At 45.8% G+C, this 16,771-nt stretch overlaps 1 protein-coding gene across 1 annotated transcript in view; it reads right to left on the bottom strand.

The window, feature by feature from the left end:
- Positions 1-1,517: 1,517 nt before the first annotated feature.
- Positions 1,518-16,771, bottom strand: part of LOC115480139 (mucin-1-like) — a 76,066-nt gene continuing 60,812 nt past the window's right edge. The window contains exons 4-5 of the mRNA XM_030218620.1: positions 13,543-13,697; positions 1,518-1,576 (exon numbers count right to left, since the gene is read on the bottom strand). Coding sequence (XP_030074480.1) covers positions 1,529-1,576; positions 13,543-13,697 — 203 coding nt within the window. The 3' untranslated portion in view covers positions 1,518-1,528. The remainder of the gene's footprint in view (positions 1,577-13,542; positions 13,698-16,771) is intronic.

The following is a 16,771-nucleotide window of genomic DNA, read 5'->3' as shown; positions in this document are numbered from 1 at the left end:
ACACTCCTGGTGCCTGGATGGTCATGATAACTTTTAAAGAGGATTAGTAATGCAAAACAATGTTATGATTACTCAGGTCTTATCATATGACTCCATGTCAGCCAGGCAGGCTGAGATTGTCTGGGTTTTACTCTCATTGCCTGCATTAATATGCAGCATTAGTGTTGTTTGACTGGAGGAGAAAAGAATAAAGAAGTCATATTGGCAGTGGAGACAGAGGGACCAATTCAGCATTAGCACCTACCATACTTAGGGCCACCCCCCCACCCCCACCCCAAACTATGCCTATATCAAGAGAGGCAGGAACTACATCTTCAGGCAGACAACGGAAGTCAAACCAGAGCTGGATCACTCTTAAGCAGGGCCACCGAGAGGGGGGGACAAGGGGGGCCCAGCGCCGCAGTCCCCTCCACCCGCCCCCTCTGTCCACCACTGGGCCGCGCCCCCTGAATTCAAATCATAGCGCCTCACCGCGACCTCGCTCTGTGTGAAAGAAGCGCAGCAGCGGCAGTCTGCAGATTGCCTCTCTTCGGGCCTTCCCTCCCCGTGTCCCGCCATTATCTGACGTAACTTGTGCGATGGCGGGACACAGGAAGGGAAGGCCTGAAGGGAGGCAATCTGCAGACTGCCGGTGCTGCGCTTCTTTCAAACGGAGCGAGGTCGAAGTGAGGCGCTATGATTTGAATTCAGGGGGGCCTGGCCCGGTGGTGGACGGAGAGGGGTGGCGATGATGATGACCTCGGGGGTGGCAACGATGACCTTGGGGCGGCAGTGGAGGGGGCAGGGCCCCAGGTGCGGCCTTGCCCCGGGCCCGGCCCAGTCTCTCGCCGGCCCTGCTCTTAAGACATGGATTTGGTCACCTTGAGGCCGATATTCAGCTTGCAGGAGGCAGCCTGCCTAAGTGCTGTGATAATCGCTGACCCTGGATATTCAATGCCGGGCTATTTCCAGTGACCGGCATTGAATATCTGGGTTTTTTTTTTGGTCAGCTCAAAACTGGCTATGCCAATATTCAGCGCTGGCTGGTTAAGTTTATAGCAGCCAAAGATAGGATGCTATTTAGGTGGTCCGATTTGGCTGCTAAACTTAGCTGGTCAGTGCTAGATATTGCTGGTTATCTTGTGATATAGCTGATTATCTTTTTGGCACCAACCGGCAATATTCAGCAGCAATAACTGGTTATCTCGTACTGAATATTAGCGATTAGGTGCCGAAACACTATTTAACAGGTCAGTGGCTGGTTCTGGCCGGTTTAATAGCACTGAAATTGGCCGGCTTGTGTTAGCATCCTGACACACAGGAAGGTAAAGTGATATCTGTCAGCAGAGGAGGATTTGAACTCGTCTCCCAGGTCTTCTGCTGACTTACTCAGTGCCCGAACCCTCTAGAACTTCCTCCTTCTGTCTGAAATGGGCAGCAGGACAGGGGTAACGTGAAGAAAAATGGAGTAATCAGCTCAAACACCAGCAGAAAAATTTCAGTGTCAGTATTCTGTTACAAGCTTCTGGTCCATCTTGAAATCTTGAGTTTATTTGGGAGGATAGTGAGCGAAAGGGGCTTCTTCGTGCATGCCGCTCTGTAAGGAAAAAATAAATTTATTAAAAGGTAAGTATGTGGTGGCTCGCAAATGTATTATGCAATATTGGACCTCCACGGAGGCACCAGCATACTGGCATTGGAGGAATCAAGTACATCTTCTGGCCTCGTGGGAGGCCCGAGACTCCAAAGCGTCAGCCAAACGTAAAAAGCAATTCCTCCAGGTTTGGGCCCCGGTACATACGAATGTTGAGCCCTAGGGGGAGAAGCTTGCTCGTTAACACCTGTTAAGTGCTGCTGAGATCCGTTGAAGGCTCTTGAAGATACTCCCAGTTTAGCTTTGTTCATTAGATGGAGAGCGGGCAGGCGGGCAGTGAGGGAGGTGAAGGTGAGGGGGAAGGGTATAGGAGGGAGGATAGAGGGTGGAGGGGGGGGGGGGAATGAGGCAAAAAGGAACACACAGTCCAATGGGTGCAGGGCATGTAAGAAAGGGTCAGACACACTGAGTGTATATAAAAGGTTCCTTAACAGAGGAGGGGACTTTCGGTGAAGGGCTATCAGACACAAGGCCCTTTACCCTTGGTGGGGTACTATTTTGAATTGTCTCATGCCTTCTGTAATAGGCTTTCATTTGAAAAGTCACTGCACCTACCTTATATTGTGGAAACTTTAGTAAAGAGATTCAAATATAAAGGGAATAAACACGGGGCGAAGGGGGGGGGAGTTAAAATTATAAAAGTTTGAGGACTGTCAATAATATTATGTATTTTCTGTTCTGATACAGCTAGGTGTAATGTACGATTGTTTTGGAATGGATGTACAGTGGAGAAATTGTGTTTTATGACTTGTCATCAATAAAAACCGTAAAAAAAAAAAAGGCAAGTATGGGCTGAGGATGGAGGCCTAGACAACACAGAGCAGTGATACTGAAGCACATTCTGTCTCAACCAGATCTAAAAACTGCTTCCACGTCATGAAAATGCAACCAAATACACTCTGTTATAAACTAGTGCATCTATCAAAGGAAAAAAGGCCTCACAGAGCTCCTAGGCTAGTGGTGAGGGGGAGAAGGAACTAACTCCAGCAAAAGAAGTTATAAGTGCCGGTAGTAAGTGCGACTGAAAGATAAGTTTCTTTTCAGTTTTGAATTATCCATTTTTTGTAGTCATAGTTGTTGAAATATCTGATGTAGCTGCATTGAAATTAGAATTGTGTAGCAACAGAGGCTTTAGCAGTAATTAGCAACTCGACAGTAAGATCAAAGGTTTTTCTGGCCGATGATGAACAGAGGATTATTTAAGATCCGTTTAAGCTCCATTAGAATGTGTTGATCTAGGAGCTCTGTGAGGCCTTTTTTCCTTTGATAGATGCACTAGTTTATAACAGAGTGTATTTGGTTGCATTTTCATGACGTGGAAGCAATTTTTAGATTAGATCTAACTTTGCACTGGACATGAAGACAAGGGCAGGGCACGGGCTGTTCTCAGCGCAGGTGCCAAATAGTTTAGGAGCAAAATTCAAAAGTAAACATGATAATCAATCACTGAGGTAAGCAATACATCTGTACACCCCAAGCTGCCAAGCTTTTCTCCCATTTTCTCCAAAATCAAGGTATTCCTATCTTCAAGCATGGTTAAATTTCTGTAATTTGGGATGCACAGAAGATATTCTCAGAATCACTTTCCACAGGATTACTAAATAACCAGGTTTTTAGAGCTTTACGAATTTCCAAAAGTAACAAATTCCATGCTACTGCAGCCTGATGATATAATGAAGAATTAAATATAGATTTATATCTAAGCTGTCTGATAGAAGGAAACTGTAACAGCATTAAGCAGTGGCGTAGCCAGACTGCCAATTTTGGATGGGCCTGAACCTAAAGTGGGTGGGCACAAATTTTTCTCTCTACCCCCCTCCCCCAGCAACCTTTAGTCACACTAATCAGATGCATTTGTCACACAAGGGTAAAGTGCTGCTTTTCAGTGCATCAGGTTTCAGAAAATAAATTTAATAGCCTAACATCCTTTTCAATGAGCTTTCAGAGGCCAAAACCTCCTGCCTCAGGTCAGTATAATGCTGTTATGGTATCCTCTCCTGACCTGAGGAAGGAAGTATTGGTCTCTGAAACTTTATTAACACATGTACCATATTACTTTATCCTAAATTAAAAATAAAATTATTTTACCTTTGTTGTATGGCCATTTACTTTTTCTCATTGTGTTGCTCCCAGTCTCTAGATTCTGCTTTCCTTCATTTTCGCTTAACTTCTGCCGGGGTTTCCTGGCCACTTGTCATTTTTCTCTCCTTTTTCTTTGCTTTCTTCAATTTTTCTGCCTCTCTCTCTGTTCAGTTTAATTCATTGTTACTATCCATTCTTTAATTTCCTTCTTTTTACTTCATCTACCTATGGCTTTTCATCTTTTTCTCACCCTTGTTCTCCCCATGCCCCTTCCTCTTATTCTCCAGTCTTTCACTACTCCCCTTTTCCATCCAGCAGCTCCCCTCTTTCTCTCCCCATCCTTCCAGTGTCTCCCCTCTTTCTTTCTGCATCCTTCCATCCAGTGTCACCTCTTTCTTTCTTTCTCCCTACCATTCCATCCTGCGTCTTCCCATCCTTCCACCCATCTCCCTCTCTCCTGATCCTTCCATCTAATGTCTCTCTCCCCCTCCTTCTATCCAGTGTCTCTCTAGCTCTCTATCCTTTTCTGTTCAGTGTCCCTTCTCTCTCCACATTCTTCCAGTCTCTTCCCTTTCTCTCCCCATCCTTCCATCCGTCTACCCCCTCTCCCGATTCTTCTATCCAGTGTCTCTCTCTCTCTCTCTACCCTTTTACATTCATCATTTCCCCCTTTTTCTCCTCATCCTTCAATGTGTCTTCTGTTTCTCTCCCTACCCTTCCTTCCAGCGTCTTCCCTCTTTCTGATCTCAGCCAGGATCCCCCCTTTCTCCCCATCCTTATCACCAGTAGCTTCTCTCTTTCTCCAGCCCTTCTCCATCTCCCCTCCTTCTCACCCCACTCTCTTTACCTCCTGCCTCCCGCTCCATCTCCCCTCCTTCTCTCCTGAGTCCCCACTCTCTCTCTCTTACTTCCTGCCTCCCGCTCCTCCCTCAAATCTTCGTTTCTTGGCCACTGCTGCAAGTAGCCGCTACAAAAAGAAAGAGCTAAACAAAGCAAAAATGTTTTTAAAAACTAAGAGGGCCGAGTGAGTGCGCATACTGGGAGTGAATGAGTAAATTAATGGAGAGATGACAAGTGAGTCAGTAGACACTAGGGATCTGATTTGCAGAGGGTGGCTGAGTAAGTGAATGGGGGATTATGAGTGGATGGGTGGGTTAAAAGTGGCAAGAAGACTGAGTGAATGGATGGGAATTCTAAGTGACAGAGAGATGAGTGAGTTAATGGATAGGATTGAATGACAGGGGATTGGGTGAGTATAGGAAAAGCAGAATGTACTGGACAGTGTGAGTGAATATGGGGAGAGTAGTGATTCAACATTGCTAGAGGGAGGGTTTGAGTGTTTGGTGAGATTTGTTATCCCCTCTTCCCTTTCTTCCTCTAGACAGCACTCCCAGTCTCTCCTCTTGATGAACAGGCAGCACCTATACTCCCCTGTGGCCATATTGCTCACATCTTCTATTCTGGGCTCTCTTCTTGTTAATTCTGCAAGCATGGACTTCCCGCTTGCAGTGTGACTCACACTTTTGCTGTTGCCTATTTTTTTTTAGCCAGAGTCTCAGTCTGATGATGGCGACGAGCCGTTTGCTTCCCCCTCAGCCCGCCGAGCAGCGATTCCAGTCGCAGGCTCAGCTTCGGCTCGCACACGCTGCCTGCCCGCTGCCGCTCAATCTCCTTGCAGCTCCTAAGCGGCAGCGCGAACCCGGAAGTCTCTGGCTTCCGGGTTCGCGCTGCCGCTTAGGAGCTGCAAGGAGATTGTTGAGCGGCAGCGGGCAGGCAGCGTGTGCGAGCCAAAGCTGAGCCTGCGACCGGAATCGCTGCTCGGCGGGCCTGCAAGGAGGGTGAGGGAAGATGGGGTGAACCGTGAAAGCTGCTGCACGCCACGGGGGAAGGGAGCCACCAGAATCGCTCTGCTGCTGGGCGGACTTGACCCCAAATTGGGTGGGCCCAGGCCCACCCGGGCCCGCCCGTGGCTACGCCCCTGGCATTAAGTTGCGCATCTTAAAAGAAGCGTTCAAATGATGTAAATCAACCCAGTTAACAAGATAAAAAGGCGCTAACCCATTTAATAACAGAGCTTAAAGTGGTCCCTTGCTTCAACTGGAAGCCGATGTAGGCTTTCCAAAAGCAGAGCAGCTGATTCAAACCTACAGACTGAAAATATCAAACCATGCTGCAGGATTCTGCAACAACTATATTCTATTTATTAAGGGGTCCTTTTACTAAGGTGTGCCAAAAAGTGGCCTGCGCTGGTGTAGATGCTTGTAAAAAAAGGCCTTTTCTTGGGGCCGAAAATGGATGTGCGGCAAAATGAAAATTGGAGCGCATCCATTTTGGGCCTGAGACCTTACCGCCGCCCATTGACTTAGTGGTAAGGTCTCACACGTTAACTGGGCGGTAATCATCAGCGCACATACAATACTGATTACCACCTGGTTAGTGCTACATGCCGGAAAATTTCCGGCGCACATAGTGGGCACGCGTAAAAAATGAAATTACTGCCCGGGCCACGCAGTAGCCAGGTGGTAATTCTGAATTGGCACGCATTGGGCATGTGTACGCAGCTACGCGGCTTAGTAAAAGGGCCACAAACATTCTTAAACAACCCATGAATACTACCTACTACACCTTCCCAACTGCAGCAACATCACCTACAAATCCATCTACACAGCTGGGTTTAGCTACCTGGGTTCCAAATGGTGGAACTCAGTCCCCCAGGCCATAAGAAACATTAACAACTATCTCCAGTTTGGAAAACTAAAAACGCATCTATTTAAGAAAGCTTATGATTAATCCCATAAATCATTAATTGTTCCTCAATGTATGTAATTGAGCATCACATTGTAATCCCTCTTGTAATTGTAAGCCACATTGAACCAAAACTTGTTTTTGGATAATTGTGGGATACAAGATTGTACAAAGAAGTAAAATAAATAAAATTACCATATATGGAGTGCAGGATGTCATGTCCCCTACCTCAACGCAAGCGGTGTCTTCGGGCTGCGCAGGGTCCTGGCAACACACACACTTGACTGGCTCAGCCTTGAGTCATGTCTGTGTACTTCTCTGGCTGCAGGCTCCTTGATTGCCTTGCTCTCATGCACCTGGATCTACTCTCTCTGCCTGGCTTCCAGGCTCTTTAATTGCCTTACTACCACGCACCTGTGTCGACTTTCTCTCTGCCTACTTGACCTATGGAAGCTCTCTCACTATTTGTGGGATGCTTTCCCTCTGCCTCATTGCTTCGGCTACCTGCTCTCTTGTCTGCTACCTGCCTGGATATCCTGCCTGGACCTGGCTACTCTCTTGTCTGCTGCCTGCCTGGATATCCTGCCTGGACCTGGCTACTCTCTTGTCTGCTGCCTGCCTGGATATCCTGCCTGGACCTGGCTACTCTCTTGTCTGCTGCCTGCCTGAATATCCTGCCTGGACCTGGTTACTCTCCTGTGTCTGCTGCCTGCCTGGATATCCTGCCTGGACCTGGTGACTCCGGGGTCAGTTAACCGCCTGTATACCTGCCTGGACCCAAGACACTCCTTAGCCTACTGCCTGTCACTTTGTAGTGACCCACTCCTGAACTTCTTCCTTCTGCTCTCCTCTGGCTGGTCTCTCTGGGCGCCCCTTTCCTGGCCTCTCAGTATAAGTCCTGTCGGCCGCCCGCACCTGGGGGCTCAACCCTCGGGGAACGGTGGTCACCACAGGTGAACTTCGGGGTTGCTCGGCCGCCAAGCAGAACCCGGGTCCGTGTCTTTCACACCCGGCAGAAACACTGCTCGGCACAAGAACTCACCAGATCTTACACAGGAGTAGCCTATCAATTAGAGCAGCAGGCTGAGAACCAGGGGAAACTAATTCAAATCCCACTGCAGCTCTGAGTCTGGGGCCTCAATATCTACTGTACTTGCTGCTTTCTGGCTTGCAGGTGTTATGTATGAAATTAAATAAAAAATAAGTTGTCCTTTCTAGGCATTTGTGGCACCCCTTTTGCTTTGTGTATTACAAGATTGAACAGGAGAATGACATCTCTTTAATATCTCACTTCTTTCTGACTTTCATGAATAGAACTTAAAGCTTATGAAACATTCTCCGACTTTAATTGCTCCCTACATTATGAGCCAAAGTAAACGGGGGGTACTGTGTGCTGCTTGTCATTAGAATCCTCCACCAACTGAAACCTGTTGTAAATCCTCACACCTAAATTAGGCGCAGATCCCCTGAATTCTATAACACCACATGAACGCTCCTAACCTGCCCATGCCCCTCCCATGGCCACGCCCCATCAGGTGCACACCAAAGAGATTTACATACGCATCGTTATAGAATAGCACATCACAAGATGCATGCATAAATCCAAATTGTTGCCAATTAATGCCAATAATTGATTTTTAGTGCCCAATTTGCGTATGTAATTTAATTGAATATTGAGCCAATTAGTGCCAATAATTGTTTTTTAACAAGTAATTATTAACGCTAATTGAAATCAATTAACATGTACACACGTAAATTTAAGTGCATCATCTGTGCCTAAATTTTACCCGCATCCTGGAAAATGGGAAGGTCATGGGCGTTTTGGGGCAGAGAGTGGGCCTGGATTCCGGTTATATGGATAATGATAGAATATGGGGATTCTGGGCATAAATTTAGGTGGAGGCATTTGCACCACATTTTCATTGGTGTAAATGGACGCGCCTAAATTAACTCGTGATCCCTGCACTTAAGCGTTATTCTATAAACCGTACCTAACTTTAGGCATGGCTTATAAAATGATGCTTAAACGGGTTTTGTTTTATTTGCTAAAGAAGTTGAGATCGATTCATAAATACTTTGAGTTGAAAAAGTTCCATTTGTTGGCGCAGGCGTTGATACTGTCTAGACTGGACTATTGTAACGTTGTTTATATCAGTTGTTCTAAAACTCTGCTAAAACGTCTGCAACTTGTGCAAAATATGGCCACCAGGCTGACATTCTCTACCAAAAGATCCAATTCTGCTTCTTTATTACTTACAAAATTACACTGGCTACCTGTACACGCTAGAACACAATTTAATCTCTGCATCTTATTTTTCAGATTATGTACAGTGGTGCTCCTTTATATTTAGCTGATTGGGTAGCTCTTCTATCTAATGGAGTTAAGAGCAGGACTCGCAATCAAATGCTACTTCGTTTTCCATCATGTAAACAGGTTACAAGATTTAAGCCTGAGTCTTCTTTATATTGTCAAGTTGCTTCTGTGTGGAATTTTGTTACCATTATAGATTTGTGTTTTATCAAATTATTTAGGGGCCCTTTTACAAAGGCACGGTAGGCTCTATGCACATGCAGTGCACGCCAAAATGAGACTACCACTAGGCTAGCGTGCCCTCCTGGAGTTAATTTCAGATTTGGCACGTGCCCATACCGCTGGGACATATTATTTTTTTTATTTCCTACTGCACGCGGCGTTTCCGGCATTAATCAGTAGTTAGCACGTGCTGACTGGCCACTGTGTGTAGCTCATGAGCCCTTACTCCTAGATCAATGGGTGGCGTTAAGGGCTCAGGCTGTAAATAGATGCATGCTGGTTTCAGTTTTACCGCAGGCCCTTTTCGCGGCCCATTGAAAAAAAGCCTTTTCCCCAGGCGCGGTAAAAACTGGCCCAGCGCATGCCAAAAACACATGCCTACACTACCACAGGCCACTTTTTGCCACGGCTTAGTAAAAGGACCCCTTAATTTTTCCTAAGAGACTTAAGACTCATTTATTTAGTGAATGTTTTTAGTATTGGTTTATGCGCAAATTGTATTGTAATTCCTGGATTATTTTTCCAGTTATCTTAATTTTGTGATCCGCATAGAACTATTTTTGATTATTGCAGAATAGAAAAGTCATGTAACATAACATAACTGATTTTTTTGGCGCGATTTATAGAATTCACCCCATAACTACTAATTAGTGACGATTAACACCAATTGGTTGTTAATGCCAATAAGAAGCCCGTTATTACATTAAGTTCTGTTATGTGTAACCGATAGTATTCTATAACTCTGCTAAGTGTAAAAATTGTGCAAGTTTATAGAATTAGGAAGAGAGGGCTGAATTCAGTAAATAGCACTGGAACATATTGGCCCCCAGTGCTATTCTATAAAGGGAGCTCCAGAATGAGCGTCTTTAGAGACCAGCACTGGGCGCCGAATTCCGCGCCCAGCTTTGGATGCGAGACCTTAACACAAGTTGAAGTAAATCCTGGTGAGCACCTGTGGTATTCTATAGCACTGCACACAGTTTCCCAGAATGCCCCAACCCGTCCATGCCCCTCCCATGGGAATGCCCCCTTTGCAGTTATGCGCAAAAACACTTAGGCACTATCCTATAACTGATTGCGTAAGTGTATTTGTGCGCCAATCTGCCATTTCAGTCCCGTTTCGGTGCCTTGCATCCATTAGAATGCATTTCTGGGCCGAAAGATAAGTGCATAATTAGCGACAAACTTTAGGTTCCGTTAATAAAATTCCTCAGAAAATGTGTAAAACCATTAAAAAATAAAATATTTTGAAGATACAGGTTAGAATTGGAATGATAATGACAAACATGCAAAAGAGATGTTGAATAATTCAGTTTGCTCTACTGACATCTTTGAAATAATAATTTTAAGGATGATTCACTTATATGTTATGTTTCAGAATAATCGTACGTATGAAAAGCAATACAAATCACTTTCTTTAGCCCACATTCTTTTTGGGTTGTTAGGTAGGCTTGAAATAGATGGAAGCTTTCCAAAGCAAACCTTGTTTGCCCTCAAGTGAATTACTGCAGTGATTACCACAGAAGGCAGATGAAAAGAGATTAAAAACACATTTACCAGGAAATAATTTCAGTCAATGGTCAATTAATCCCTTGTTCACTGTGTTACAATGACAGACATGCGATCAGATTCACTGTTCACTTAACACGGTGAACCTCTTTGTAAATGGTCTAATTACAAGGTGTTGCTTTCTTTATAATTAGTAGTGGATCTTAGATTCTCCTGTCAAAATACATACAACATTGTGTTTGGTACATCAATAAAACTCTCCTTTCTGCAGACCTGTTTCACAACTCGCAGTGCACCTAGAAGGATCATGGTAAGATGAGCAAGAATGCACAGGGAACAACGTTTTCCCTTGGCTAATACCAATCTCCCTGAACCAGCCACATGAAACGTTTGTTATTTTTGCTCAGAATGGATGGTAAAATATAAAGGGACAAGCAACAAAGCCCGTTTCATGAAAAATGAAACGGGCCCTAGGAAGGATCTCATCTAAGCGATTTCTCCTCTCTCCCCTGCCCTCCCCTCCATGTCCAGCGATTCTTCCCTCCCCTCTCAGCCCCTCCGTGTCCTGCGATTCTGGCCTCCCCTCCATGTCCAGCGATTGTCCTCTGCCCTGCCCTCCCCTCTGTGTCCCGTGATTCTCCCCTCCCCTCCGTGTCCCACGATTCTCCCCTCCCCTAATCCAGTGATCCTCCCCTGCCCTCCCCATCCATGGCCAGTGACTCTGTCCTTCCTGCCGCCCTGCCTTTAAGCCATTCATCTTACCTCAGGTCGCAGCGGTGGCAGGCTGGGCTCACGTCACCTCCAGCCTTCCCTCTCAGTGTCTCGCCCTCCTCTGACATCATTTCGTCTTTCCACAAGGGTGGGACACAGAGGGAAGGGAATGCTGGAGGTGAGCTGACATCAGCATGCTATTACGAACCCAGCCATCCAGGGAAGCAGAGTTACCAATTATTATATAGATGATTAAAAAAAAAATTAAAGAAAGCCCACTGGAGGAATGGGGAGTGAATATCAGAATGCTCCCCCACGTGGGCTGTTCAGAACGCTGACCAAGGGCACAGCGGTAGCTAGGCCCATAGGAATATAGAAGCCCTTTTACTAAGGCGTGTAGGTGCCTATGTGCGTACAACACGCGTCAAATTATAACTACCACACGGCTGTGTGCCCCGGGTGGAAATTCTAATATTTTCGTCCGTCCAATATGCGCGTCGGAATATATTTTTTATTTTCTGCCGTGTGGCGCTAACCGGCTTGTAATCGGCAGTGTTCTCATGTTGACGATTACTGCCCGGTTAACGCGTCAGACCTTACCGCTAAGACAATGGGTGGCGGTAAGGTCTCAGACCCAAAATGGATGCGCATCAATTTTTATTTTGCCGCACGTCCATTTTCAGGCCAAAAAAAGGGGGCTTTTTTTGCAGGTGCGCTGAAAAAATGGACCTGTGTGCATCCAAAACACATGCCTACACTAACGCAGGCCATTGTTTGGCATGCCTCGTAAAAGGACCCCATAATGAGCATCTCAGCATTTATTGAGTTAAAAACGCTAGCGTGGCTTTGTAAAAGGCCCCCATAGTGCACAGTTATAGCATTACCCTCCGCAAGTCTCAGGGTAAGCACACACTTGTCTTCACTTCTCTTTCCGTCCACCCTCTCTGCTCCAACTCTCTGTCATAAGTACATAAGTACATACTGAGAAAAGCATCCTGTCTCCGACAGCGGCCAATCCAGGCTTCAAGAACCCGGCAACCCCCCCCCCCAAAAAAAAAAAATTTAATAATGTTCAATGGACTTTTCCTTCAGGAATCGGTTCAAACCCCCTTTAAATTCCGTAAGGCCAGCTGCTGTCACTACATTCTCCGGCAATGAGTTCGAGTCTAACTACACGCTGAGTAAAGAAAACTTTCTCCTATTTGTTTTAAATCTACCATATTCTAGCTTCATCTTTTGTCCCCTGGTTTGTTGTTGTTTGAAGTGTAAACAATCGCTTCACATCTGTCCGCTCTACTCTGCTCATTATCTGTAGACTTCTATCATATCACCCCTCAGCAGCCTTTTCTCCAAGCTGAAGAGCCTAACCTTCTCAGCCTTTCCTCATAGGGAAGTCCATTCCATTCCCTTTATCATTTTCGTCGCCCTTCTCTGCACCTTTTCTATTCCTTTATATCTTTTTTGAGATGCGGCGACCAGAATTGGACACAATACTCGAGGTACTGGTCGCACCATGGAGCGATACAACGGCATTATAACATCCTCATGTTTGTTCCCATCCCTTTCCTAATAATACTCAACATTCTGTGCACTTTCTTAGCCGCGGCAGCACACTGGGCAGGCATTTTTAACGTCTTATCAATGATGACTCCCAGATCCCTTTCTAGGTCCGTAACTCCTAACGCGGAACCTTGCATGACATAGCTGTAATTCGGTTTCCTCTTACTCACATGCATCACTTTGCACTTGTCAACATTGAACTTCATCTGCCACTTGGACGCCCAATCCCCCAGTCTTGCGAGGTCCTCCTGTAATCTTTCACACCTCCTCCTGCGACTTGATGACCCTGATAATTTTTGTGTCATCTGCGAATTTAATTACCTCACTAGTTACTCCCATCTCTAGGTCATTTATAAATATGTTAAAAAGCAGCGGTCCCAACACAGACCCCTGCGGGACCCCACTAACTACCCTTCTCCACTGTCCTCTTTCCCATTCTCCTACCAGCCACTTGGATGGTACGAAAACAGCAGCACTCCACTTGATTTTCCATCCACTGCTAGCCCATACTTGCATGTCAGTCACTTCTTCTCCTCAAGGGGCTTCATGTGCCAGGGCTGGGCCCTGCTATTGAGCGACTGGCCCTGCTTTTCAGCCCCTACTGACTTAAGCAATGAGCCACTGTACACGGCCGCATATCTGTCCACATCCCTCATGAGCCACACTTTTGTGCCCAACCAGCTGCCCATCTCGCTTATCCCAAGTATGGCCCTAGCTGTCAGGAGGAGAGGGAGAGTTGGCACAGGGTGCCATGTTTCTGTGTACGCACCATAGGCACTTCATCCAGTTTCTGGAACTCCGGCTCTCGTCTGTTGCAGAATTTGATGGCCAGAACCACCATGGCGATGACCAGAATGGAGATGAAGATACAGAGCACAGCCACCAGCCCTGGGTTCTCAGCTATGCCCTTTGGCACCGGCAGAGCTAGATAAGGGAAAAAACAAACACATACACACAAATCTGAATTTGAGATCACAGGGAAGCCACCACAATATATCTAGTTTTGCTACTGACTCTATTTGTATTTTCCTGGACAAGCTGGTCTGGTTCTTTTATGCCCACTGCATGCAGGAACTGCAGGAATTAAAAATTGCACATGCAACAGTGGTGAAACCATGAGTGGATCAGTGTCCAGGAAGGAGGAATGGAGCCAGCTGCCAACTCCTGCTCATTCTGACTGCACTTCACGTCTGCTTTTCCCTTTTTGAAAATGATTTTTCTTCAGGGCAGTGGTACTCTGCTAGCCAGTTTTTCACAATATCCAACATGAGATACACAAGAGAAATTCATACCGCTCTGCCGTTATCGTGACTGGCACTGAATATCCACGGTATTTCGAGCAGTTTGAAGATAACCGGCTAGTCGATGTTCAGACATAGCCGGTTATCTTTAAATCGGACAAAATATATACCAGGTTTGACGCGACCAAATATAACCGCCAAACCCCGGTTAAAAATCGGTAGATAGCCGGTTATATCATGTGATTAACTGATTATCCACCATCTGCTAACCGCGGATATTCAGCGGAAGATAACCAGTTATCCTCCTCTGAATATTGGCGGATAGTCGGTTAGCGCTACTTAACTGGTCAGCATCCGGTCTGGACCGGTTCAATAGCACTAAATATTGATAATCAAACAATGTCATGTAAACTCAACATATAAAACAATGTGCCATTACATCCATGCTTTTACCACTCCTCAGGGCCACCAAGAGACTGAGCCAGGCCTGGGGCAGAGCTGCTGCCGCCGGGCCTCGGGCAGGGCTGCTGCTACTGCAACTGAGGTACCTTGGGGCTGGCGGGGATCCCGAGGCCCTGCCAGGGGAAGAATCCAGTGCTTCTCTTCACTCCATGCCTGCCCTGCCCCTGCGGCTGCTTTGTTTCTCTCATCAAGCATGCTCAGTTTCAGTGCGCCTGAGGGGGAAAAGCAGCCACTCAGCACGGCGGTAGAAGCGAGCAAAGAGCAGCGCTGGAGGAGGGCCTGGCACCGGAGTTTTCTTTCTCCTGCTCCTGTCGGGACCCGATCACTCGGGGCCCATCAGCAACAGGAGAGAGAGAGACCCCGGTGCTGGGCCTCCCTTGGAGGCAGGGCCTGGGGAATTTTGCCCCCTCTGCCCCCCCTCTTGGTGGCCCTGCTACACCTAATAATCAGAGCTGCACAGTTACAGTACCTGAAAGTTGCTAACATTCCAACTTTTCCAGAGTTGTTATAAATGTATATATATGGACTGTAGAAGTCTCTGTACAATGCCCTATTTTCTCTTAACTGAGACTGCTGTTATAGCATAAGTCCCACAAATGAGCCACTTATGCAGGCCTTCAACTGTCCACACCTCCTGGTCCATCCAAATTAGGGGATTATAGAAGAAACAAAGAAAAATGTAGGCAGGTAAAGACCAAATTGCCTATCCAGTCTGCCCATCTATGCCATCTATTCTCCCTATTAGTCCTGCGCTCCGTTTTCAGTCCTCAGCCGTAAAAGATGTGGACTGACTATTAGAATATTTAGATTTAGATTCTCTGTTTTAGCCTAACAAGCACAATGCACTTTGTAATTTAATCCTACAGAAACAGACAGGCAGCCATCTCTGAGGTAGATGGCTTGGCAGCACAACCGTGATGTTTAAGCTGTGTGAAAGTTCTCACATTGCAAAAAACGAAGAAAGACTGATACCGTAATTATTACAATTCTTATAATTATTACTGGTAGTTATTATTTTAGATGTACAAAAACAATAAGGCAACCAGTCTACTAGATCCAATGTGGAACACAAGAAAGAAGCAGACCTCATAAAGAAAAACAGTTCATTTATTGGTTGTTCAAAGCTCCCAGGATTCACAAACCAATGCCCGACATGAATGTTTCGCCAGAAGTACAGGCTACATCAGGGGCAATGAAAGCCAGCTGGTGTGAAACTACAAACTTAGTGCTGATTATAAATGTCTCTTCCTGGGTCCATTCTACATATCGTGCATAGATTTCCACATGAAAATCGAAGCGTATTCCATAACAATGCGCATAACCTAATTAGTTAACAAGCCAATTAGTGCTGTTAATTGGATGGTAACAAGCAATTAGCAGCACTAACTGGCATTAATTAGAACTTGCATGTAGAATTCGCTAAGCGCTTTCTATAATGTGGTGCGTGTAAATTCTAATGTGCATTGTCAAAAGGGGGCGTGGTCAAGGGTGGGAACTGGGCGGGTATATGTACTCCGCCTTGGTGGATTTCTTTTTCCTTGGGCGGTTAATCAAATGTAATAAACCTGAACCTGAACCCAAGGCAGTGTAGATTAATCATCTGGACTACAGTAATGCTATCTAGGTTGATTTTACAATAAAGTTGCTTAAGGTTCTTCAGATATTACAGAATATGGCAACAAGATTGATATGCCGGCTCAGAAATTTGATTGAGCGACTCCTTTGCTTATAACCTTATACTGGCCACCTATTGAGGCCCATTTATTTTTCAAGGGGCCCTTTACTAAGCTGCATTAGGCTGTGGGACGCCCTCAGATGTCCTGCAGTAAACTTCCAAATATGCGTGGTAACCGCAAGCTAAAAACTTTTTGAGGGGGTGTGTCAGGAGGGTGGAGCATGAGTATTCCTTGCTAACCAGTTAATGCAGGTACATTACCATGTGCTAACTGGTTAGTGTGCAGATAGCGTGAGAAAATTTACCATCTACAAAATGAGTGACAATAAGTGCATATACATGGTAATTGGTTGTGCATTAATGGAAACATTAGCACCATGGTTATTAATACAAAAAAGCCAATCTTACTGCTATAGTAAAAATATCCCTGGTACGTGGGAAAGACTCATGTAAGGGTGTACTAAGCACTGTTCCCTCTAAGCTGAGTGGGCGTTCATCACCTACAGTCCTGCCAGTAGAGGGTGCTGTTTCACTATCACATTTTCAATAGTGAGGGGGTAGGCAAGCTCTGCAGTACTCCAGGGAACCTGCCTATCCATAGCAATTGAAAACACAAAATT

Source organism: Microcaecilia unicolor, chromosome 11, assembly GCF_901765095.1.
Source record: "Microcaecilia unicolor chromosome 11, aMicUni1.1, whole genome shotgun sequence".
NCBI classification, from domain to species: Eukaryota; Metazoa; Chordata; class Amphibia; order Gymnophiona; family Siphonopidae; genus Microcaecilia; species Microcaecilia unicolor.
Note: the sequence above shows the minus strand (reverse complement) of the source record. Positions and strands in the feature narration are given on the sequence as shown.